Source organism: Myxocyprinus asiaticus, chromosome 9, assembly GCF_019703515.2.
Source record: "Myxocyprinus asiaticus isolate MX2 ecotype Aquarium Trade chromosome 9, UBuf_Myxa_2, whole genome shotgun sequence".
Classification (NCBI taxonomy): Eukaryota; Metazoa; Chordata; class Actinopteri; order Cypriniformes; family Catostomidae; genus Myxocyprinus; species Myxocyprinus asiaticus.
This window is the reverse complement of record NC_059352.1, coordinates 32,522,020-32,548,371: the sequence shown is the minus strand read 5'-3', so window position 1 is coordinate 32,548,371 and position 26,352 is coordinate 32,522,020. Positions and strand designations below refer to the sequence as shown.

Below are 26,352 nucleotides of genomic sequence, written 5' to 3'. Positions count from 1 at the left end.
AACATTGAATCTTTGTGACAACTGAGCTAAAAACAATCTAGACGCAGTACAAAGAAAGAATTCAGAGCGCAGGGGTCTCGACTAGCGTTTTTGAAAATGTGAAGTTCTTTTTAACTGGACATGGTGTTTAAAATATGCCGGTCCTGCGCGAGATGCTGAAGAAAAAACGAGACGCGGTGCAAATGTCAAAGACATTCGTCCAGCATGTGTTTAACAATGGGAAAACAGAACAGACGTGCACAAAATCACGGTCGGTGTGAACGGCCACTAACTTGTCCGTTCGCGCGTCTGTGAGTGAGAGCGCGTACGCGAAACAAGTTCCGTAGACCTGTTTATTTTTTCATTCATTCAAACCAGAACCCGAAGTCCTACTTGAAAAACTACCCCAACCCGGACCGAAACCCGTCAGGTTCTCTGGTCCCGTCGGGTTGCATACCTCTAGTCTTACATAATAAATGATGTCATCACATGATTTAGCTACTTTTAGCGAAATTTCAGCAAGCCTTTGGCGACTTCCCATGACAAATAGTTGGCTAATCCAACCCCTGTCTTTCACCACACGATAAATGCTGCGCTCTGAACCCGGTTAAAAAGCATTCAAAGCCACTGTCGGCTAATTATGATCTGATGAATGAACTCGCGCCTCATTTGGACTGGTTTATTTAATAACGCTGCACTACTGTGATAAGATATGCCGGTGTTATGGACGTCGCCATCTTTAATATTTACTTAGTGTCTATATTTAGCTGTGTCTCGTTTGGAAGGATGCGTCCTCCGGAGGTCACATTTGTCAGCCGCATACGTCATCGAGGCTGTCTGGTTTCAGAAAAGCGAGTAGGACACTTCGAATGCAGCCTTCGAATGCGACCTTCTTTCACAGGAATTCGGAGGATGCATGAGGTTTATCCTTCGTGGGCACTCACAACCCACAATTCGTTGCTTCAACGGAAATGTCTAAAAAAAAAATTTCAAACGCAAGTAATGTTAATTCCCAAGTTGATGTACCTCAGTAGATGGGTGCAGAGTATATGTATAATTATATTAATATATATAATTAAAATAAAGTATTAAACTAAAACTACACCTGTAAAATCTATTTTCTTTTCTCTTTACATCATTATAACTCTCCTAAATTTTACCTCATATAAGCTCGCGCTTGTTAAAGATGGTTGCTATGACAGCACGCCACTGTTACATTCTGTTTCCGTTTGTCCTATGAAGGCCATCTCGTTTAAACGAGGCTTGTTTAAAGGAGGACGCTCGGTATACCGCAGCCTTCAAAGGACACGTCCTACCTAGCATGCAGCCTTCCAAACGAGACACAGCCCATGTCAAGCGAGTTGCAGCTACAACAGCCGTGACGCAATGCCGCTCACAGAAGTCACGCTCTTGCCGTTAACGGCTTCAGCGATGATGGGAGCAATCGAGTTTTGCTTCACGTTACGATTGTAGGACGTCGTTTGACAGGATGTGAAACTTCAATGTCCAACAGAGACACAAGGTAAAGCTCTTATTCTTCTACATCACTTTGTAAATATTCATATATTGTCATATATTGAACTGGAACAGACAGTCATACTGATACCAGTTGTCTTTCCACAGGTACCAGTGCACAGAGGTTGCTCCTTTTGCTTCTGCCACCTCCTAAAACGTAATATAACTGTTTTTCCTTAAAGAAATAGTTCATACAAAAATTTAAATTCTCTCATCATTTACTCACCACCATGTCAACCCACATGCGTATTACTTTCTTCTGCAGAACACAAATGAACATTTTTAGAAGAGTATCTCAGCTCATGCAAGTGAATGGTGGCCAGAACTTTGAAGCTCCAAAAAGCAGAAAAAGGCGACATAAAAGTTATCCATACAACTCCAGTGGTTTAATGAATGTCTTCTGAAGTGATCCAGTTGGTTTTGGGTGAACTAAACCCAAAATGTAACTCCTTTTTCACTGTAAAACTTGCCATTGCAGTCTCTATGTACGATCATGATTTCAAGCTCAATTACTCTTCCTAGCGCCATCTAGCGGCTGTGGGCATGCATCAAGCAGTAGGAAGTGTAATTGAATATATTGATATTACAGAAGATATTACAGAAGAAATTACCACTGGAATCTTATGTTTGACTTTTATGCTGCCTTTTGCTGCTTTTTTGAGCTTCAAAATGTTGGCACCCATTAACTTACATTGTATGGACCAACAGATCTGAGATTTTCTTCTAAAAATCTTCATTTGTGCTCTGCAGGGAAAAAAATTTAAATAAAGTCATACACTTTTGGGATGGCATGAGGGTGAGTAAATGTTGAGAGATTATTTATATGATGGTGAAATATTAATTTACATTTGTTATGAATTATGTATGATTACTTTATGGATCTTAATGAATTTGTCATAATAATTTTACTTTTTAATTTTTGTCCTCAAATAAAAAAAGAAGCTTATCTAAAATTAATTCTTATCATATATATATATATATTTATATGTATGTATATATATATATATATATATATATATATATATATATATATATATATATATATATATATATATACAGGACCAGCCGCGGCCCGTGCATTTTAAGACTAGGCCTTCAGTGCGATTCATGCCATTAAGATAACACAGTTTCACAATTAATAAGACACCGTATGCCTATCAGACATTACGTGGCAGTCAACTAATACTACCAATTGACATTTTAAAAACATGTCCATGCACAAAAGCCAGAACAAAGGAGGTTTAATACCAAGAAAAAGCTCTCTAATAATATTTGCTATTTAAATTTTGCTTGCAATAAATTTTGTTTCGTCAGGGTACATGGTTACTTTTCAAAACTTGATCCAACACTGAATGCTCAAGCAGCCTAATTTACACTTAGAAAATGCATGCTATAACAATGCAAAAAGCACTTACCAATTTGCTTGAAGTGAAAATCAGTCCTCCTTTCTTGTTTAATTAATCAACCGCATGATCGTGCAAAACATCTCAGGTTTTTAAATCCATGAAGATCTCTTTCTCATCGGCAATACCAGCAGTGATGACAGCCGACTCATCAGCAAGATCTCGTGCTCTTCGCTTTCAAATTATGTACATCACTTAAAGCGTGATTGCGTCACTCAAGGCCAGCTAGAAGGCCTGGACTGGGACATATCCGAAAGACCACACCCACCAAGAACAAATAAATCAATCTGATTGGCTGATGAATCTGACAATCTGACATTAAATGCCTATTCACTGCAGTGTTGAGGGATTCTGTGGAAATTCTGAAGGCCTGACGGGGTGGAGCTCAGACTCACGCACTGCTTCGGCTAAGGAGCATTACTTTGGGCATGCGATTTGTGAAACAGTTGTCACACTTTGCTTGTAATCATCGAGGAATAAATTCTGATTGGATAAACTTTTTGTTTTTTGCTAATAATTTGTTGATGAATTAGGAGTGGAAAGTGATTGAAAATACATAGGCAAAAAGGTCATTGAGAATGAACGGATGAAAAAATATTTATTTATTAGGCATGTTACGCCAGCACAGAAGGCTTTGCTGACCCTGAGAAATCGCCACTGTACAGGACAAATCCTGACTATTTTGATAGTTCACCAAAAAGGAAAATCTCTCTTAATTTACTCACCCTCATGCAATTTCATATGTTTATGACTTTCTTTCATATGCAGACCAGAAATGGAAATTTTTAGAAGAATATTTCAGCTCTGTATATTCATACAATGCAAATAAATGGTGACCAGACCTTTCAAGCTCCAAAAAGGACATAAAGGCAGCATGAAAGTAATCCATATGACTCCAGTAGTTAAATCCATGTCTTTAGAAGTTATATATTAGGTGTGGGTGAGAAACAGATCAATATTTATGTCCTTTTTTCCAATAAATCTCTACTTTCACTTGCACACACACTAACTCCTACATTCTACACACACATATACGGCTGCAGACACATTCTTTGATCAGCCAATTAGAAGATTTTAATGTACATTCTGCCTGTCAATTATTTTGCACATTCGCATAGTGTTGTAGTTGAAGCAGAACATTCAGGCTTAATATCATATTCAGATTCATAACAGTTGTCAGCTGAGGGCGCTATTAAGAAGCAGAGGTGGGTAGTAACGCACTACATTTACTCCGTTGCATTTACTTGAGTACCTTTTTGGGGGGGGAATTACTTTTAGAGTAGGCCTAAAAGTGGGTACTTTTTACTCTCACTCAAGTAAATTTCTAATGAAAAAAATTTACTTTTACTTCTTTACAATGGGCAGCCTTCCTGTCGTTACATTACTGGCTTTAATTTTAGTTAATGTGTAATTTATTGAGAGATTATTGAATGGTACTTTTACGACAGCAGAAGTTCACTCAGCTGTGCGTGCTGTCACAGACTGTCACTCAAGCCGAGTCTTTCACTGCTGCAGCATCAAGCTCTTCAAAGTGAAACACTTTCTTCGCTCCACACAGTGAAAAACAAAATAGTTTTGTCATGCAGTGCCTCCATTTAACACCAAGACAAGCTGATATTTCAAGATTAAAATCTCTGCTTCAACTTAAGGCAGCACATCAAGGTAAGTTGTGGCTCTAATGCTAACGAGGGCTTTTCTGTGTAATGTGATGGTCATTTTTAGGGTGATTCTGTAACTGGGCTCTTATGACATCAGTTTTTTTTTGTTTTTTTTTTTGTTTTTTTTTACATTTTTAAATCAGAATCAGAATCAGCTTTTTTGCCAAGTATGCTTACACATACAAGGAATTTGTCTTGGAGACAGGAGCTTCCAGTGTACAACAATACAAAAACAATACAAAAACAGCAGCAAGACATAGATAATAATAAAAAATAAAAAATAATTATACACAAATGTACATACACACACAGACACACACATACATACATACACATACGTAGTGCAAATCTAATACAAATCTGTTATCTGTTATGTACAGTGCAAAATACAAATCTGTTATATACAGTGCAAATGTTTTTTTTTTTTTTTTTTTTTTCAGAGGAATTAAATGGCAGAAGAGGTTGGATGTGTTGGATAAATATAAAAAAGACTAAACTGTGTATTGCATGTAGTTATTGCTCAATGGGGCAATTTAACTGTTCATGAGATGGATAGCCTGAGGGAAAAAAACTGTTCCTGTGCCTGACGGTTCTGTTGCTCAGAGCTCTGAAGCGTTGGCCAGAAGGCAACAGTTCAAAAAGGTAATGGGCAGGGTGAGTGGGGTCCAGAGTGATTTTTCCAGCCTTTTTCCTCACCCTAGAAGCGTATAGTTCTTGAAGGGGGAGCAGGGGGCAACCAGTAATTCTCTCAGCAGTCCGAACTGTCCTCTGTAGTCTTCTGATGTCTGATTTCGTAGCTGAACCAAACCTGACAGTTATTGAAGTGCAGAGGACAGACTCAATGACTGCTGAGTAGAACTGTATCAGCAGTGCCTGTGGCAGGTTGAACTTCTTCAGATGGTGAAGGAAGTACAACCTCTGCTGGGCCTTTTTCACAATGGAGTCAATATGTGTCTCCCACTTCAGGTCCTGTGTGATGGTAGTGCCCAGGAACCTGAATGACTCCACTGCTGCCACAGTGCTGTTTAGAATGGTGAGGGGGTCAGTGTTGGGATGTTCCTCCTAAAGTCCACAATCATCTCCACCGTTTTGAGCGTGTTCAGCTCAAGGTTGTTTTGACTGCACCAGACAGCCAGCTGTTCAACCTCCCTTCTGTATGCAGACTTCAGGAGCTTGACAGAGGGGTCCTTGGTGATGCAGTCATTGGTGTAGGGGGGGAGAGGAGTGGGGAGAGCACACATCCCTGGGGGGCACCAGTGCTGATTGTACAGGTGCTGAAAGTGAGTTTCCCCTGTCTCACAAGCTGCTGCCTGTCTGTCAGAAAGCTGGTAATCCACTGACAGATAGACATGGGAACAGAGAGTTGGTGTAATTTATTCTGGAGTATAGCTGGGATGATGGTGTTAAAAGCCGAACTGAAGTCCACAGAAAGGATCCTTGGATATGTACCTGGTCTGCCCAGATGTTGCAAGATATGATGCAATCCCATGTTGACTGCATCATCCACAGACCTGTTTGCAAACTGAAGGGGATCTAGAAAGGGTCCAGTGATGTTCTTCAGGTAGAACAATATATCAGTGCAGCAATATATCTGTGTGCTTTGTCCCGCGTCCCGCATGTCATGAGCAGTATTTACTCATTTACTGGAAAACTATCACAGCTACTTTGGGCTGATTACATTTATAAATCCATGTAAACATCCAAGTTAAGTGAAAATGCCTTTTGTTCTGCCATTCGCGTGACTGACAAATGGAGTGCGAATAGACAGCATTTCTGTGCATGTAAAACTTGGAGCGCGCACGTGAGAGATGTACAGGCGCGAAGCGATCATGTGGCGAAGAGAGTGGCTGTGTCCGAAATCGTTCACTCATTCACTATTTCCTATATAGTGAATGGCAGTGAGTGCACTTTATCTCAGCAGTAAGTGAGCGAAATGAGTGAGTGAATTCGGATGCTGACGTATACACCGACCGTCAGAGCTCTGAGGCTGTCACAGAAACAACGTCACATATGAACTTTTAAAATACTTGGGCCTTACTTGTTATTCTTATTAAATAATATATGAACATATCTCACAATAAGTTGCTGGAATTCTGGCCCATTCTTCCAGACAGAACTGGTGTAACTGAGTCAGGTTTGTAGGCCTCCTTGCTCGCACATGCTTACAAATTTTCTATCGGATTGAGCTCAGGGCTTTGTGATGGCCACTCCAATACCTTGACTTTGATGTCCTTAAGCCATTTTGCCACAACTTTGGAGGTATGCTTGGGGTTATTGTCCATTTTGAAGACCCATTTGCGACAGAGCTTTAACTTCATGGCTGATGTCTTGAGATGTTGCTTCAGTATATCCACATAATTTTTGTTCCTCATGATGCCATCTATTTTGTGAAGTGCACCAGTCCCTCCTGCAGCAAAGCACCCCCACAACATGATGCTGCAACCCCCATGCTTCACGGCTGGGATGGTGTACTTCGGCTTGCAAGCCTTATCCTTTTCCTCCAAACATAACTATGGTCATTATGGACAAAAAGTTCCATTTTTGTTTCATCAGACCAGAGGAAATTTCTTCAAAAAGTAAGATCTTTGTCCCCATGTGCACTTGCAAACTGTAGTCTGGCTTTTTTATGGCAGTTTTGGAGCAGTGGCTTCTTCCTTGCTGAGCAGCCTTTCAGGTTATGTCGATATAGGACTCATTTTACTGTGGATATAGATACTTTTCTGCCTGTTTCCTCCATCATCTTCACAAGGTCCTTTGCTGTTGTTCTGGGATTGATGTGCACTTTTCACACCAAACTACATTCATCTCTAGGAGACAGAATGTGTCTCCTTCCTGAGCTGAATGATGGCTGCACAGTCCCATGGTGTTTATACTTGCATATTATTGTTTGTACAGATGAACATGGTACCTTCAGGCTTTTGAAAATTGCTCCCACAAGGATGAACCAGACTTGTGGAGGTCCACAATTTTTGTTCTGAGGTCTTGGCTGATTTCTTTTGATTTTCCCATGATGTCAAAGAAGTAAAGTGTTTGAAGGTATGACTTAAAATACATCCACAGGTACACTTCCAATTCAGTACACCTCCTATCAGAAGTTAATTGGCTAATTGTCTAAAGGCTTGACATCATTTTCTGGAATTTTCTGTAAAACAATTGTTGGAAAAATTACTCGTGTCATACACAAAGTAGATGTCCTAAATGACTTGCCAAAACTATAGTTTGCTAATATGAAATCTGTGGAGTGGTTAAAAAATTTGTTTTAATGACTTCAACCTAAGTGTATGTAAACTTCTGACTTCAACTGTATATCTTTCCACATGATGGTCTTTAAATGAGCGCAACAGTGCCTGACCACTTATTCAGCGTCTGGTTTCCAGAAATATGCTTCTCATAGACTTAAAATTCTTCATAAAAGATTTGTAAGCCATGAATCAAACCAACCAGCTCCGAGGTAAATCATAACATCAAAATCTTTACTTTGTGCCAAAAAAGTATTTGAAAATTGGACAAAAAGATAAAGGTATAAGACTGTGTATTTACAGTCTTTCATGAGGGCACGGACTATAATCCCATGAAGCATTGCAAATGATGTCATTGATAAAAAAAACAAACAAAAAAAAAAACAATGGAAATGTATAAAACTATTGATTTTAGGTTTTTGATTATAAGTATAGAAACAATATTTTTTATGCTTATTGCAAATATTCAGATATGTACAAATATAGTACAAGTAGTTTAAGGATTAAGAGACAACGACTCGATTATCCACAGTGCGTCATGGTTTCGTGGGCTTGGTTGGCTGCGGTTCTCTGATTGGTGAAGTTTTCTCTGCTGGACCATGGGTAATGTAGTTGTTTACCATAATTTCAAACACGATTTGTAAACAATGAAGTTGAAATAATGCAAACTGATTGCTTCAACGGAAGCATATACCAGCGATGATCTACCTTGAAGCTCAAGGTAGGTCTGTCTTCAAAGGTTTATAAGTTATCGTTGATAATTTATTCGTCTATGGAAAAAAATGAATGGGAATTTTACTTCCGGAACCAGACTGTTGCACTATATTAATGAATGATACACTCACTGAGCATTTTATTAGGAACACTTGTATACCTGCTTACTCATGCGATTGTGATATTAATCAGCCAATTATGTGGCAGCAATGCATAAAATCATCCAGATACAGGTCTAGGGTTTCAGTTAATGTTCACATCAGAATGGGGAAAAAATGTGATCTCAGTGATTTTGACAGTGGCATTATTGTTTGTAGCAGACGGGCCGGTTTTATTATTTCTGTAACTGCTGATCCCCTGGGATTTTCACGCACAACAGTCTCTAGAGTTACTCAGAATGGTGGCAAAAAAACAAAAAAAACAAAAAACACCAGTGAGCGGCAGTTTTGCGGATGGTAATGCCTTGTTGATGAGAGAGGTCAAAGGAGAATGGTGAATCAAGCTGACAGAAAGGCTATGGTAACTCAGATAACCACTCTGTACAACTGTGGTGAGCAGAATAGCATCTCAGAATGCACAACGCATCGAACCTTGAAGCGGACGGGCTACAACAGCAGAAGACCATGTCGGGCACTTTATTAGGACCATAATAAAGTGCTATGTGAGAGTATATCTCTGATAAGCCTGCCCCTAAAAGACATGTGATTACTTAACCAACTGTGATTAATTGCTTGTAGCTGCTATATATCCCAGACCTTTGCCATCTTAGTCAAAGGCCTGGCTACACGAGCCTACTGCTGCTCTACTGTATGACTTTCTTTTTTCTGTAGAACACAACAGGAGAAATCTTGAAGAATTTATGAATGACTGAAAAAGAATAGGGACAGGTGTTTTAAAGCTTCAAAAAGTACTCGAAAGCAAAACAACTCAAAAGCAATTAACTATGACTTAATTTATAGTTATTAATAGACAAGCTAAAATACAAAAGTATAAAATGTGCTTTTATTCACCTGATTTATAGACAGAATTTTACACTCAGTCATTGTTCTGTTGCATTCTCTTTAAGAGATCAGAATAGTTCCGAGAGCTAGTGAAGAAAGATTCTGGTGTTGTTGTTTTTCCTGGGAAGATGTGGTAAAAACAAGGCATGTTCAGTCTTGTACCATGGCATTTAAACTTATCTGAAGAGCTCTGCATCTTTTGTCACATAATCACACCAACACCAAAACCAAAGCTGTCGTTGGGGCATGTGAATTTTAGCAACAGCCCTGGCGCTCAGTGAACTACTCACCCATTAATGGTTCTTAATGATTTAATTAATTATCGATTCAATTATGTCAACAGCCTGTTACAATTATTGCATATTCCTTAATCACAACAGTGAATAATGCCAAAACACTGGGGTTGCTTTATTTTCACAATATTTGGATATTTCCAAATATATTTGGCAATTACAGATTAACATGCAAAGCTCTTTCAGCACAGTGGAAATTACATAAATTAATGACAGCAATATGCAGCAGGAATGCAGTCAGTCTAATATCTCTATGCATGCCTGTTGTTGTGAAAGTGTGTGAAACTGTGTGAAATGGTTAGGGGCTGCAATAGCTTTGGGCTATTAAAAAAAAAAAAAACTATAAATAAATAAAAACTGCAGACACATCACTGCCACCCTGTGAAGGTCTTATCTGAGAAGTGTGGTGACAGTGCCAGCTACTGCTCAGAAATGCCACAGGGTAACCTCGTGATCGCTATAATGTGGTTCACTCTTGGTGGGGCACGTGGTGAGTTGTGCGTAGATGCCGCGGTGGATGGCGTGGGCCTCCACACCCTATGTCTCCGTGGTAATACGCTCAACGAGCCACGTGATACGATGCGCAGACGGTCTCAGACGCAGAGGCAACAGATTTGTCCTCCGCCACCCGGATTGAGGCGAGTCACTACGCCACCACGAGGATTTAGAGCAAAATTGGGAATCGGACATTCCAAATTGGAAAAAAATAAATAAATAAATAAATAAAAGTATTGTATGTTTTTATCTTTATTTTTTGTCACAGTTTTATTGATAAGTATATCGCTATACATTGAAATGTAAATGCATAAGTAGAAGAGCAGCCAAAGATAATGAGTTATAACATTTGAAATAGATTAAATATATGTAGTGTCGTACATATATTTTAGCACAGTTATTTATTTATTTAATTTGATAATAAAACTGCTTCATTCTGTTCTGAGTGATATGTGAAGCCTGGTCAGAGTAAGATAATGGCTAATTTAAGCATAATTTATGTATTTATAAATAAATCCATCTGGGACATTTAACCAAAGAAAAGTTAATTAGAATTGTTGTATGGTGGAATTTATCATTAAAGCTCAACTGGTATGAGATATCAGCAACTAATGAAACACGTGCTAATGAGGCAGCAATGTTATATACTGTATATTTTATAGATTATTCAGGAGTGTTGCTACATTTGGAAAGGAAAAAATATATTTAGAAGCAAATTTCAGTAAATTATAAATGTGTGACGACATGTTAGTGCCAAAAACATGATTTATTGATTTAATCAACTGACAGCCCTAAATATATATATATATATATATATATGCCTTCCCATGAATAAATCTCTGCATGTAGGCTTGCTGAATGCTGTAACTGGAAACTCCTGAGCCACACTACATAGAACACGGAAGCAGTTGTGCAAAGTAGTCCAGTGAGTCATAAGCAGAACCCTTCTACATAGGGGAGCCTACAAGCTTAGCATGCGCAGTAAGTGGTGGAAGAAAGTTGGCAATCTATTGTTTTAGATTTGACAGATTAGACGATTAAACGAAACCATCATAAATACACAAATATTCTTAGCTATACAATCATCATAATGATACGAGTTAATAACATACCTGTAATAATGTTCGCTACAAATATTTGCAGCAAAGCCGTGAGTTGAGATGATCTCAGTTCAGTCAGCTGTTGATGGTTTGAAGCCACAGCTGTCAAAGAGAGCCCTCAAAATCATTTTTCAACAACAGAATCCGACAGAAGTTTACTACTTGTGCATGGAAAACCTGGAAATTTGCATGCAGTTTTCATGTCATGGAAATGTATTTGCTTAAATATTACACCGTTGGGCAAATAAAATGTCTTGTAAATGTGATGAAAATTGTGCCTTGAAAGGTGTGGGAACCCTGTTTCTGCCACTACTTCTATGTGTGACGTAAGCGGTGACATTGACAAAGGATTGGTCTATTCCAGAGCCCGTCTAAAGGGGGCGCCTATAAGGTTAGCATAGAATAGCATAATGCAACATTCCCATAGACATTCAATGGGCGGTACACTGGCGAGGGGACAAGACTGTTCTTTTTGAATGGATGTCTATGGAGGAGATGCTTCAGGTGTGCTGAATAAACTGCTTTTGTGAGGACACATTTAATCGCTTAATAAATTGACATATGTTTTACACTATACAATCCTTTTGGAGTAAACAGTAAGGAAATTACTACAATAAAATTGCTGTTTTATAAGAGAAGTCATGTTTTTTTGTTTGTTTGTTTTTTGTTTTTGCAACAGGTAGGTGTCAGTTTACGACTCTCCCCATTCATTTGTATGGTATCTGCAAATTGTGACTTGTTCAATAACTTGCTAGTTCACCGTTACGCTCTCTCCTATGGTAAAAGCGCAGAGGTTGTCATCTCAGTATAGAAGCTCTCTGGTCTTTTTACTTTTCAGTGCTCCATAATTCCATGTTTTGTCTCTTAACTTCCGGATTGTATTGAAGCTACTGAGGAGAGCTAATGGTGTGAGTCTACACTTTACTACGGGAAAAGGCTAGTTGTAATCAGAATACAAAATAAAACAAACACTTTCACGTGTATATGTGTGTATGTGTAAATATAGTAACCCCCTCCCCTGTCCCAGTTTAGCACTAAAAAAAATCTGCTCACATTAACTATAACTACAACGCAATGGGTGAATGACATGAGAAGATGGCCAGAGGTGTCGTACAGAGATATTTTTAATAACATTATGCTGTCTCTTGGAGTTTCATGATCACAGAGGTATACCAGTATGTCCACAGCATGAAGGTAGGATCTTGTGGATTTATGAATGAAGTACTCTTGTTTTAAAATCTCCTCCCTCTGCTTCCAGTTGTTATGACATCCCCTGAACACTTTAAAATAATCATGATAACTTTTGGAAACTCTACAACTTGTAAATTCATGTTGCTAACTAATTACACCTTGATATCAACACCAAAGATATCTATATAGAAAACGCTAGACCAGAAGTTCAAAGACACATTTTCAAAATGGCTGCGAGTTTGTTTCTCTGGCACTTAAGGTGAATAGAACTGTTCAGGTTGTAGTCCAAAAACCCAGGAGAGAATTCGCCTTGGGTTCCCTCTGGGTTTTTATAATGGGGTTTTTCAACTTAGAAAAAACTCCATTATGAGTAAAATAAAGTCTGTGGTAAACATTACTTGACGATATGTGGACATTTTGTTCTACAACATACATTACACATTTTCATACCTAAAACGTGAATTTTGAAGCCGTATCGAATTGCATACTTTTAAAAAAAAAAAACACGGTGGCTTCAAAATTCACGTTCATATCATCTTTCACAGTCTGACACATTTCATATGCGCTACTGATCACATCATTAAAACAAGGACTTGAAAAATATCAGGAATCAGATTTTGACTATGAGTCAAAAGATGCACCAAAGGGTCAGGTAATTAACATTCAAGATATTTTCTTGCAGGATGGTTAAAAAAAGAATAATCCCAAAACAAGTGCTAAATCAAAGGATTATAGTTTGAAAAGCCCCAATCCACATGCACTGAAAAAAAAAAAAAAAAGAATCTTAATTAAATTTTGGACATTGGTTCCACACAATGAAAATGCATTTCTCTGGTATGAAATTAAAATGTTGGCTCTACACAAATACTTTGTGTAGTAAAAAACCTAAATAAATTGAGTTAACATAGCTTAAATTTGATTTGTTCTAATTACTCTATTGAACTTTGTAGCATATTTCTAGCTAGCAACAAACACATTAGTATATATGTTTGTACAGTATGACAAGTATGGTGCTGCTGAGAGTTTACAGATCCCCAATTAGTCATTAAACTGATGATCCCTCAGTATTTGCTTTATGAGAAAAGCAATACACACTGATTTCTCAGCAGTAATGTACCCAACTTCAGTCTAACCATTAGTTTCACTTTTCTCCACAATGGTAACCTCTTTTAACATTTCAAAGCAATGTGATGAAATCACTTTTTGATGACTGTTTTTGAAAATCACTTGGAATTTACACAATATAATTATGTTCTCATCTCAAACATAAATGTATTAAGTTGATTTGAAGTGTTCTGGTTTAGTATTTTCAATAGAGCTGCTTTACCTTTTTTCAGTGAGGATGGAATGGGTCTCCCAGCATCCCCATTTTAATTACATTTTTAAACACAAGACATGTCTGTCCAAAATTTCACTTCAAATAAAAAGAAAAGGAAGGATATATATATATATTTACCCAGCCCCAGTCTCCCCTATAGGCTATATACATTTCATAACGCAATAGTGGATTAGATTTATGTATTGATGAATGTGACAGGTACACACAGTAAATATGATCCCTAAACCCACATTTGTTTCAAAAAGAAAAGAAGTAATCACAATCAATAATCACAGTTAAACATTCTGAAAACATCTTTGTATTCTTACTGTCCTTATTGGCAAAAATATTATGGACTTTTTTTTTTTATAAAAATCAAGAGTTTAGATAAAAATGTATATGCAAGTATAAGAAAAAAGTGTATATCTTAGGTCGTGCAATTGGTCATAATTTTCACTATTTTAAATCACCAGTAATAAATCATCAGTAGTTCATTTTAAATGGTCCAGCAGTGTGACAAAGTTTGAGTTTTAAAAGTACAAATATTCCATGTAGTTTTTCAAATAATATTAGATAACAAAATCTGTATGCTTAATTATAAAAGGATTAGCAAAATGCTGTTTAAAAAAGTTTTAGTATTATAGCATATCACACCGATGGACATTCCAAAAGTATGTCATGTCAACTGCACTGTAAAAAACCTGCAATTGTTATCTTAAGGTTCTATACTTGATTCAACCCTTGGAAATTATGCTTGTTAGATAAACTTCATACAGTCAGGTTAATTCAGTCATATTAAATGAAAATTTACGACTTGAATTAAACCAGTTAATTCAGATGTTACCACACATTTGTTATGTTTCTTAACAAAACATTTTTTTTCAGTGTCTGTTACAAAATGCACAAGGCAAAAAATGACTTCAGATTTGTTTTTGTTAAATGGTGGCAGAACTGGGCCACAGTAAATGTGAATCATGGCTCAGTTTCTCATCTCTGCTATAGTGGAAGCTTCAAGACTGACCTAAAAATGACACACCAAAAAACAAACAAAGGCAAATAAAAAATAAAACACATTTGAGCATGTGAAAAAGAACACGGGCTATAATAAAGAAATATAAACTATTACCTATTATAGTAAACCATGTGTAATTCACCATATTACTCTGACCTATGCCTAAAAGCAAATATGAAATGTTTTATTTCAATTTGTGCCTGTTTCGGTACCTCCTTCCAGATCAGATTCAACAGTTTGCCCTGGGTAATAATTATCTATTTAAAAACAAAATGTTATACATTATTCATTGATGTAAGAGCTTGTAAATGTATTTTACTTCATTACTTTTTCCCATGAGATGTATCAGAATGAGCAAGAGCAGTACATTTCCACCAAACACACTTTCAGAAAGAGAGACAGTTACTCAGACTCAACATCTGGCTGGGAAAGTGGGAAAGTGAATCAGAAATTATTCCCAGAGAGAAACTATTCCAAGCTGCAAACCATAAACATTCCAGACACACAGACTGGGGTTTCATTCTGACCCAAGTTTCTGTGATTAACTAACAGTTGAGACAGAAATAAATAGTATTACAGAGAGTACACTCACTGAGCACTTTATTAGGAACACTATGGTGGTCTTCTGCTGTTGTAGCCCATCCACCTCAAGGTTCGACGTGCATTCTGAGAAGCTATTTTGCTCACTACAATTGTGGTTATCTGAGTTACCGTTGCTTTCCTGTCAGCTCAAACCACTCTAGCCATTCTCTGTTGACCTCTCTAATCAACAAGGCATTTCCGTTTGTGTATGAAAATCCCAGGAGATCAGCAGTTACAGAAATATTAAAACCAACCTGTCTGGCACCAACAATCATGCCACGGTCCAAATCACTGATATCACATTTTTTCCCCATTCTGATGGTTGATGTGAACATTAACTGAAGCTCCTGTCCTGTATCTTCATGATTTTATGCTAAGCACTGCTACCACACGATTGACTGATTAGATTATCGCATGAATAAGTAGGTGTACAGGTGTTCCTAAGTTCTTAGTGAGTGTAGGTTTAACCCAACACCATTATTAAGATAAAATCATGAGATTTCAGAAACATACTTAGCATAGGTTGGGTAGAAGCTCGTCTAGCATCTGTGAATAAATTCAATGCAAAATTATGATAACACTACTCACTGTCAGCAACTCATAATGATAGATAACTTCAAAAATAACTCAAGTGAAAATGAAAACACTCTTTGTTCCCATGTCCTAAGCCTAGTTGGCCCACTCTAACCTAAACAATAGAATTGTAGTCTCTAATCTAATGAATCATTGTCTGGCAATCTGTGTGTAATAAGCATGTTTCAAAGAAATGGCTCCTGCCTTCATTCCAACTATTAAAATATGTATTTAATGGAATATGACTGTGAACAACAGTTAATTTGGCTCACCAGCAGTAAGCGATCCAATGAACATCACACCAGCAACAATGTTTGTTGTATTAGAGCTTGATTGCTCCTTTTGAGATTCCTCTGGAGAAACAACATCCACATACTTTACACCAATGCTGTTTTTCCAAAACTACACAACTATTTACTCAGTTATGATTGTGCTCAAAATACCTTTGGTATAAAGAGCATGTTATGTCAGTTTTAAAAATCTGCTGATTGTTAATAACTATATATCATCACTTTATTGGACTAAATTACATAAGCAAACAAAATACAGTCTATCACTGCCACAAATGAAAGCCTGTGATATGGCCTAGGATTTGATCTATGCTAAATTTCTTTCATTCTCTGAAATCTCAATGTATGTTGTCTCAAAAAATATCCTTCCTATGTTTTCACTTCACACATATCTTTTCAGTGAAGACACAATTTTGAAAACTCTTCACAGAGTATCATCACAAACTGTTTGCTATCTTAAAGGAATGTTCCGGGTTCAATACAAGTTAAGCTCAATCGACAGCATTTGTGGCATAATGTTGAGTACCACAAAAATTAATTTTGGCTTGTCCCTCCTTTTCTTTAAAAAAAAAAGCAAAAATTGAGGTTCCAGTGAGGCACTTAAATGGAAGTGAATGTGGCCAATTTTCTAAAATTAAAATAGTCACTATTACAAAAGTATAGCCACAAGACATAAGCAATGTGCGTGTAAACATGATTTTAGTGTGATAAAATCACTTACTAACCTTTTCTGAGTAAAGTTATAGCCAATTTTACAACTTCGTTGCCATGACGATGTAATGTCAACAAACCTTAAAACCCTAAAATGACTGTAAAAATTACAATTTAAACCACTTTACAGCTCAAGTTTTAACAGAAGAATTAATGAAAGTGTTTTATAAAATTATAGGCTTCACATTTCTGTTTGAACCCTCAAAAAACTGGCCACATTCACTTTCATTGTCCTCGTTCACTTCCATTGTAAGTGCCTCATTGTAACCTCAATTTTTCTTTTTTCTTTTTTTTTTTTTTTAAGAAAAGGAGGGACAAGTCAAAAAATTTTTTTTGTGGTAATCAACATTATGCCTCAAAGGCTGTTGATTGAGATTAACTTGTATTGAACCCGAAACATTCCTTTAAAGGGGTCATACCATTAGGAATAACATTTTCCTTGTACTATAAAAACATACTGAACTTTCAGAACTCAAAACTTCCTACCTAGTCCATAAGGAGAATTTATTGAAACAAAGCTGCAACAGACTGATGATTATTTTAACAAGGTTCCTTATCATTTCAGTCTGATCTTAATCGTTTGTGTGCCGCATTTCAGCACACATCTTGTTGTGTAATTTTGTCACAATGTAATATAGGCTTTGAAAGAGGCTGTTACTGAAGGAGATGCCAATAAATATCTATATTGGATCTGACAATAAACCTGCAGCCCGTATCTGAGCACCAGAGCTGTTGCTCCTTTCACATGTGAAACATAACATATATTGTACGACCCCTTTAAATAATCATTCAGCTAATTGGTAGAGATTGGTCAGAAAAGTTAGCTTAGTTACGTTTGTGCATGATCTGAAATGTCGTTTCTCCTTCCTTGACATATTTGCTGTTGAGGACAACACATCTATATGGCTCCAGATTGGAGTCAATAGACTTGAAAGTAAGTTTGCTAGATAAAGCCACAGATTTCGAGCCATTGGTGTCCTTGATGGCTTTTGTCAGGATTTAATTAATGATCCAATTTGTTCCAGATTGGTCAAACCAATGAATGGTCCCTGCTGGGTAGCCGTCAGTAGCATTGCAGTAAAAGTTAAAAGGTCCTCCGTCTGTTACATTTACAGGACATGAACTTGTAAGGGGATCTCTGTACTTGGCTTTATGGAGAGAGAGAAAAACACTCCAGTTACATAATAAGAAAATTAGAGGGCATTATGTAAGTATACTGTACTGTATATCTGAAACAAAAATGGCTTAGTGTTTCAGTCAGGCTCAGATTGAAAATAAAACAGAGCCTTGAAAGGTTAACATTAGTACACATATTAGTGTTTGGATAGTAAATAAAACTGAAGCAGAAAAATGACTATAAAAGACTGAAGTTTGTATAAAGTTAATGTTGATATAAAGTTTAATGTTTTCAGAACAAAATACAAAAGACTGTATTTTCATTCCTTTATTACCAACAGTAAAATATTCAAAATCAACTCAAATATGAAATTATATGAATTCAGTTCCACTTGTGGCAATACAATGTGTGTGTGTGTGTGTGTGTGTGTATGGAGATGTCTAGTATAAATGAAAAGTCTAACTAAATCAGTCTCACCTGTGACACTGATTCTAAGTTTTGCCGTGTTTGTTGCAACATCATACTCATATTCACCCTCATCAGAAAACATTGTGTCAGAGAGTTGCAGTGATAGATCCTTTCCTTGGTTTACTTGTAATTAACATTTTTTATTAAATCATACACTAGCAATGAAATGTAAACATATATATATATATATAAATTTAACATTTAAACCCCACAACCCCCCCCCCCCTCCCCGACCCCAACCCTGTGGTCAAACATATGAAAATATATAGAAATAAAAATCAAACTGACACACATATATACATGTATAAAAAAGATATATATATATACACACACACACACACACACACACATATATATATATATATATATATATATATATATATATATATATATATATATATATATATATATATACACACACACACATATATACATACATACATACATACATATACAAACATAAATACATATACATATATATACATATATATACACATACATACATACACACACATAATAATCATACTTACTATAATACACTACTCTCTCCACACCCCACCCGAGAGCCCTCCAAAAACTCCAAATACCTGCCCCATTTCCGAATAAACTTATCCAAGCCACCCCATCTTCCCGATGACACCTCCTCATAAGCTGCCACCCTCACCACCTCCGTGCACCACTCCGGATATGGGGGCGCACCAGCTGACCACCAACCCCTCAAAATAACCTGCCTGGCAATCATCACACATGTCAGAACCCAGTTCTCTATATGGCCATCCCCCACATCGATGACCGCCCCATTGCCCAGAACACAAAGTCTGGGGCAAAACGAAACCTGTGTGCCCACCATGTCTGAACCTTCGACCAGAATTTCTGGATCTCGACTCACCACCAAAAAACATGGGTCATGTCTCCATCCTCCCAATGGCATCTCCAGCAGGTGGGTGTGTCTTTAAGACCAAGCCTACACAGTCTAGAGGGGTCCAATAAAATCTATGCAAAATTTTGAATTGTATAAGACGCACCCTTGCATCACTAGATGCAGACTTAACGTTTTTAAGAATCTTAGCCCACACTCCTTCCTCCAATGCCAAATTGAAATCTTTCTCCCATACTGTCTTGAGAGAAGTTAAGGCTCCGTCCCCTATACTCTGAATTAACAGGGAGTAGTACACTGATGCCTCATGACCTTTTCCAAAAGCCGCAATAACCTCTCCCAAAGCATCTGCCTCCTAAGGGGGATGTGTGCTACTCCCAAAAATAGTACAAAGCAGGTGGCACAGTTGTAAATACCTATAAAACTGAGGTCTGGGGATCCCAAAATGTTGGACCAAGTTTTCAAATGATCTCAACACACCTTTCATATAGGTCACCGAGTGTAGCGACCCCCCTCACATCCACTCTGGCCAGCAGAAAGGAGACTTGCCAATACACAATCTTGGGTTCTGCCATATGCTCGAGGCAACATTTAAATAAGTGTCCAATTTAAACAGTCTGGACACTTTAGTCCATACCAAGTGTAAATGCGAAATAACGGGGTGTAACGTAACTTTTCCGATTAGTTTGATAGAGATGCTTTGTAATGGCGAAATAGGGGCAAGAACTGCCTGTTCAATAACAAACCAGGGAGGGGCTCTCTCAGGTGGAAGTGACCAATGAGCCAAATGTCTGAGACTGAACGCATAGTAATAAAACAAATTCTTGAGTAGGCCTAGCCCTCCTTTGTCTATCGGCCTTTGTAACTTATTAAAATGCAATCTGGGATGTTTACCATTCCAAATGAAGGATTTTGCTATGCTATCAAATTCCTTGAAATAAGAGAGGGGGACATCTATAGGGAGAGATTGTAGCAGGTAGTTAAATTTTGGAATACAATTCATTTTAATAACATTAACCTTCCCAATCATCGAAAAATGTAATGAAGCCCACCATCGCTCGAAAACCTTTTTATTAAAGGGTCAAAATTAACACTAAATAAATCAGACAAATTTGCTGGGAATAAAATTCCCAAATATTTAATGCCCTGTTTGGGCCACTGGAAGGCGCCCGGCTGAAAAGCCGTTACTGGGCAGTACGCTGTTAGAGCCAAAGCTTCGGATTTAGCCCAATTGACTTTGTATCTTGAGGAATTAATAATTCTGTGGAGGCAAGGCATAGATCTAGTAGGTTCAGAGACAAATAATAAAATACCATCTGCGTAAAGCAGAAGCTTATGCGCCACATCTCCCACAACCACCCCAGGAAAATCATTCTCTTTTCTTATCGTGGCTGCTAATGGTTCCAGGGCAAGACAGAACAATAATGGGGAAAGAGGGCAGCCCTGCAGAGTGTCCCTATTCAGAGTAAAATAATCTGAAATTAATCCATTTGTTTGTACCGCTGCTACAGGGTGTCTATAAAGTAACTTAATCCAACCAATAAATGTACTCCCGAACCCATACATTTCCAAAATCTTAAAAAGATATTCCCATTCTATCATATCAAACGCCTTTTCGGCGTCAAGTGAGATGGCAGCGATCGGAGATTGATCATTCACTACTGACCACATGATATTGATGAGACGCCTGATGTTATCAGAAGAGCTATGGCCCCGAATAAATCCCACCTGATCTATATGTATAAGTGATGTCATAACTTTACTTAATCGATTAGCCAAAATTTTTGACAATATTTTTACATCTAGTTGGATCAGGGAGATTGGACGGTAACTTTTACACTCGCTTGGATCTTTGTCCTTTTTAAGAATCAGACTGATTCGAGCTTGTGTCATGGTTGGAGGAAGCTTTCCATTCTTTAATGAATCAGTATAAACTTCTAACAAAAGTGGAGCCAGTTCTGTAGCATAGGATCTAAAAAATTCTGCGGCAAAACCATCTGGCCCCGGAGCTTTGCCAGTAGGTAGGGACTTAATTACCTCGTCAAGCTCCTCCAAGGTTATCTCAGAATCAAGAGGCTGAAGTAAAAATTTACTTATAATGGCTGAAGTAAAAATTTCACCACCAGCAGATTTCACTGAGGGAATGGTAGAAAAAGACTCTCTCTATATATCTAGCCAAAAGCTTCCCTGCTTTGTCACCTGACTCAAAGTATGACTGTCTTGCCCTGAATAACCAAAACTCCACTTTCCGCGACAAAATAGTATTATATCTATATTTCAATCGGGTCAATTATCTGAGGCCATCAGCTGACATACAGCACTTCAGCTCTGCCTCTGCACTTTTAATATTTCCTTCCAACTCCACAAGTTCTTGTGCTTTGGATTTTTTGGTGAATGAGGCATACTGTATGATCCGACCCCTAAGAACCTCCTTAAGTGCCTCCCAAGCCACGCCCACAGAGGATACTGAGGACCAGTTGGTCTCCATATAAACATTGATTTCAGTCTTTAACATTTGTTGGAGATCAGGATTTTGCAAAAGGGATACATTAAGGCACCAACTATATGATTTATTTTTCTCTATATGTGGCAACACCTCTAAACTCACCAGGGCATGATCTGAGACTAAAATGTTTTCAATTGAGCAATCAACAACAGATGAAATGAGGGATTTGGATATAAAAAATAAATAAAATCTATTCTAGAATAAATCTTATGGACTGATGAACAAAAATTTATAGGCCCTAACAGATGGGTTCAAAAGTCTTCAAACATCCATAAGACCAAGATTTTTACACATCCTGTGAAGCATCACTGTTGCTCTATGGGGCTTACACACTTTTGCTTCACTATGATCAAGGACTGAATCCATCAAAAGATTAAAGTCTCCTCCCAGTATTATATAATGAGGGGTGCCAGCGGTTTGCAACATCCCTTCAAGATCTATAAAAAAGCCTTGATCATCAGCGTTAGGTGTGTAAATATTAGCCAAAATCGAGCTTTGCCCTTGAATTTCAGCTAAAACAATAATTACTCTTCCTAATTTATCTTTAATCTGTTTGAGACATTTGAATTGTAGATGTTTATTTACCAATATAATGACTCCCTTGCTCTTGAGCCAGCACTAAAAAAAACATGTCCACCCCATATCTTCCCACATTTTTCAGCTTCCTGCAGGGAGAGATGTGTTTCTTGAAGAAACACTATATCATATTTCTTACATTTAAGAAAAGTAATAACCTTCCTTCTTTTTATGGGGTGCCCCAACCCATTCACATTCCATGTGGAGAGAGATAGTACACTTGTATTAACATTTGACATTTTGATAAAGTAGAAACAATCAACTGTGTGTCAAAAACAAAATTATACAGACCACATCCCCCATTAGTGAAACAAACAAACCCCGAACTTCCCCCCAAACAAAACAAACGGAAAAAAGAAAAACGTGCGCATTAACGCACGACAGCGCCAACCGGCGTCAATCCCTCTAAACTCAAAAGGTCCGTGAACGCCCATGAGCCCCCACGACAACTTTGCTATCGGATTGCTCAATTTTGCCTCACAAATTTGTGAGGCAAAATTACATAACAGAAAATACTTTGTAAAATAAACCCAGCAAATAGGAAGAATGAACACAAAGAACATGTAGATTCATTCACAGAACTGTTTCAAAGGTGTGATCTTCCACAAAACAAATTCCAGCTGATATAAAACCGTTCAGATTCCTCGGACAGACAAATGAATGTTCAGTGAGCTGGTTATGTGTTCAGCGGATGACGTAATCATTCTAATGTCCCGTAAAAAAAAAAACTCAACAAATAAGCACGAAGAACGAACAGATTAATCCACAGCTGTTCCAAAGGAATGTTATTCAACAGAACAAGCTCCAGCCGCTAGGCGGAACCAACACAAAAAGAAACAAAACCGGCATCCCGGGTCCCCGGGTGGTCGAGTCAATTCACTCGGAGGCCGCATAAAAGTATATACCATGACTTATAAAAGACATCCTTTGTGTGAGCATGTAGATATTTTGCGGTCATCCATAGTGTCCACTCTCAAACTGGCCGGGAACTTCAATGCAAAAGTTTCTTTAAGGAAAAGTGTTATTCACAAAACAAGCTCCAGCTGCACGGCAGAGCCAACGCAAAAAGAAAAATGAAACCAAAATGACGCCCAGCTTTCTAAAGAGTAAGTACAGTGAGTCGACCCACTCACATGAGAAACATCCAATGGTTTACTCAGCCATTGATTCAATAAAAGACATTGCCTGATTGGGACATGTAAATACTTTGCGACCGACCTTCGTTTCTATTCTCAGTTTGGCCAGAAACATTAGAGCAAAAGTAATCTTTCGCCGACGTAAAAGTTTCTTACATTCCTTGAACCGATTGCGTTTCTCTCTTGTCGAGTTCGCAAAGTCCGGGAACAAGAAAATATTATGGTTCTTCCAAGAAAGCTTCCCTTTGCTCCTCGCCTGGCGCAACACAAGATCTTTATCGGATGATCTCAGAAATCGATTTCCAGCTTGTGGCCTGTTATGTCGAGCAGACTCAGGAAAAACTCGTCTAGGAATTTCACCATATCTCTGCCCTCCTCATGCTCAGGAATTCCAACAATTCGAACGTTATTCCTGCGGCTTCTATTCTCAAGATCTTCAAGCTTTTCAAGAAGATGTTCCAGATCAACTTTGGTCGCGGGTGGATTAGCAGTTAATTCCCTCTCCGAAGATTCTAGAAAATCGATTCTTCTCTCAATATCAGTCACTCTTGTAACTAACTCAGAGAACTTTGTTTCCATCGCCGTAATCGATCGACGTATTACAGCAAGATCCTCCAAGTCAGCAAGAATCTTCGTCAACATCACCGACATGTTGGACAACTGACGCTGGATTCCTTCTCCCGCCACGCCATCCAAATCGAGTCCCCGGTCTGTAGGTCTGTCGGGGCTTTCATCCTGAACACGTAAGTGTCTTTTAATGTCTCCAGAGCCCGAGGATTTTGACTTCTTTGCCATGTTTTGCATCAAAGAGCAAATGTGTAACTGGGTGTATCAAAATTCACCAGATTATAACATGAAAATAATAAAAAATTTAGCAAAGTGCGCAGAGCTCGTTGCTCACACGTCTGCCCCTTGCATGGCGTCACGTGACCTCATCCCTTTCCTTGGTTTACTAGTCTAAAGCGTGGGTCTCCCGGTGGTGTTTTATTAATTAGATGTTGAAAACTGTCTCATCCTGTTTCACTTTTGTTAATGCAACTCCAACAACTTCAATATCACCACCACTGAATTTGATATGGCAGCTAATAACTGACCAACAATTCCAACTGTAGGCTGACATTCCAGATTCCACAAAGCTGTTGAATATGATAACAAAGAGACACAATTTAGATTTTGGTTCTTCCGTTAAGTCAAGACACACTTTTGCCCAATATACATACAGTGAATTAAACTGTTCTTAGCACAATAAACAAACTTGATCTTAATATGAACACAAACATAAAATTAATACATGACAACATAATAAAGGTGACAAATATAATGGGTATTTAAATTTCTTGATTTTCAGCACTAAAAAAACAAACAAACAAATAAAAATAATTACTGTATATCCACACCTTCAGTGTGAACCACAGTAGGGATGACTAGACAAACTACAGCAAGGACCACAATGATCATTGAAGCCATGTTTGCTCTGAGATGAAGAGTCAAGAAGAGAATTTATAGTAAAAAAAATAAAATAAATGGTGTTAGTTGGTGTAAGACGTGTAAAGCATTGTTTTAACAAATCAAATACTTTCACAGATACAGCATATGTATTTTACTGGCACAAATACCCTTCTAATTAAGGCTTAAAAATGAATCATTTATTACATTTGGTATGTTAACTGTTACAATGGAAGGCAACACTTTCTACAAAGCCCTGCTCACACTGACAGTGATTACATCACTGGAGAGTCTCTGTGCTGTTGGTTTAAAGTAGGTGTTCCTAGCTGAAAGCAGTATCCAATTCTATCGGGGGGGGGGGGTGAAGGTGAATAACAGTCTGCATTTTCAGTGATAATCGTTGCATGGCATTGCTGCTCATCTGCATTAAACTGAACTCTGCTTACCTTTGTTGCATGGCCAATGGTCGCTGCGGTTCATGTCACCCCAAATCACTAACTCGCATTAATTGAACAGCTATGTTCAGAACAGCGTGTACTGCTGAAGACGATTTACAGGCAAAGCATTTTTTTCTCTTCAGAGGGGCTTGACATACTACAAGACCTGCAGCAATATCTATTCTAGAGGTCAAACCTTACCCACTATAAGCCACAGAACAATGAGTCTCATTCACACGCTCTGTGTACCCACATTTGTAAGTAAAACCATTGCATGAACATTTTCACACAAAAGTCATGATTCATAATGATTTATAAGTTTGTACTTAAATGTATTCTGTTCTTACTAACCATGCCATTTCTCCTATTCATTTCTCTACAGGTGGACAGCAATCTCCTCATTATAATGTCTCTGACTGCATGCATTAGAACTATGGGGTGCTCTCCTCAACATTGTTACTGTTTCCTCTGCCTTACTATTCTAAAGGTTTGTTCACACGGCCCCAACAAACTTCCATTTCCAACAGCTGTATGGATTTGTGTGTTAACCTTTGTGCTGTCTCAAAATGTTTGACCTAATTTGGTGTTCTCAGTTAAAAATGACTGGCCTTTTTTTGTCAACTTGCTTTTTTTTTTCTTCAATTAGCACATCTTTTGTATTTCTGTTTGGAACTTACTGATCGTAGGCCTCCTTGACCTGAGGTTATGCAACTCA

At 37.8% G+C, this 26,352-nt stretch overlaps 1 protein-coding gene across 4 annotated transcripts in view; it reads right to left on the bottom strand.

The window, feature by feature from the left end:
* LOC127446455 (uncharacterized) overlaps positions 1–26,352 on the bottom strand; it is a 66,347-nt gene that overhangs the window by 19,185 nt on the left and 20,810 nt on the right. For 2 of the 4 annotated variants that reach the window (XM_051707379.1, XM_051707382.1), the window contains exon 7: positions 14,906–14,922. The exons of the other annotated variants lie outside the window; for them this stretch is intronic. In XM_051707379.1, the coding sequence (XP_051563339.1) occupies positions 14,917–14,922 (6 nt within the window). In that variant the 3' untranslated portion in view covers positions 14,906–14,916. Of the gene's footprint in view, positions 1–14,905; positions 14,923–26,352 lie in introns of those variants that run through there. 4 annotated transcript variants of the gene reach the window in all.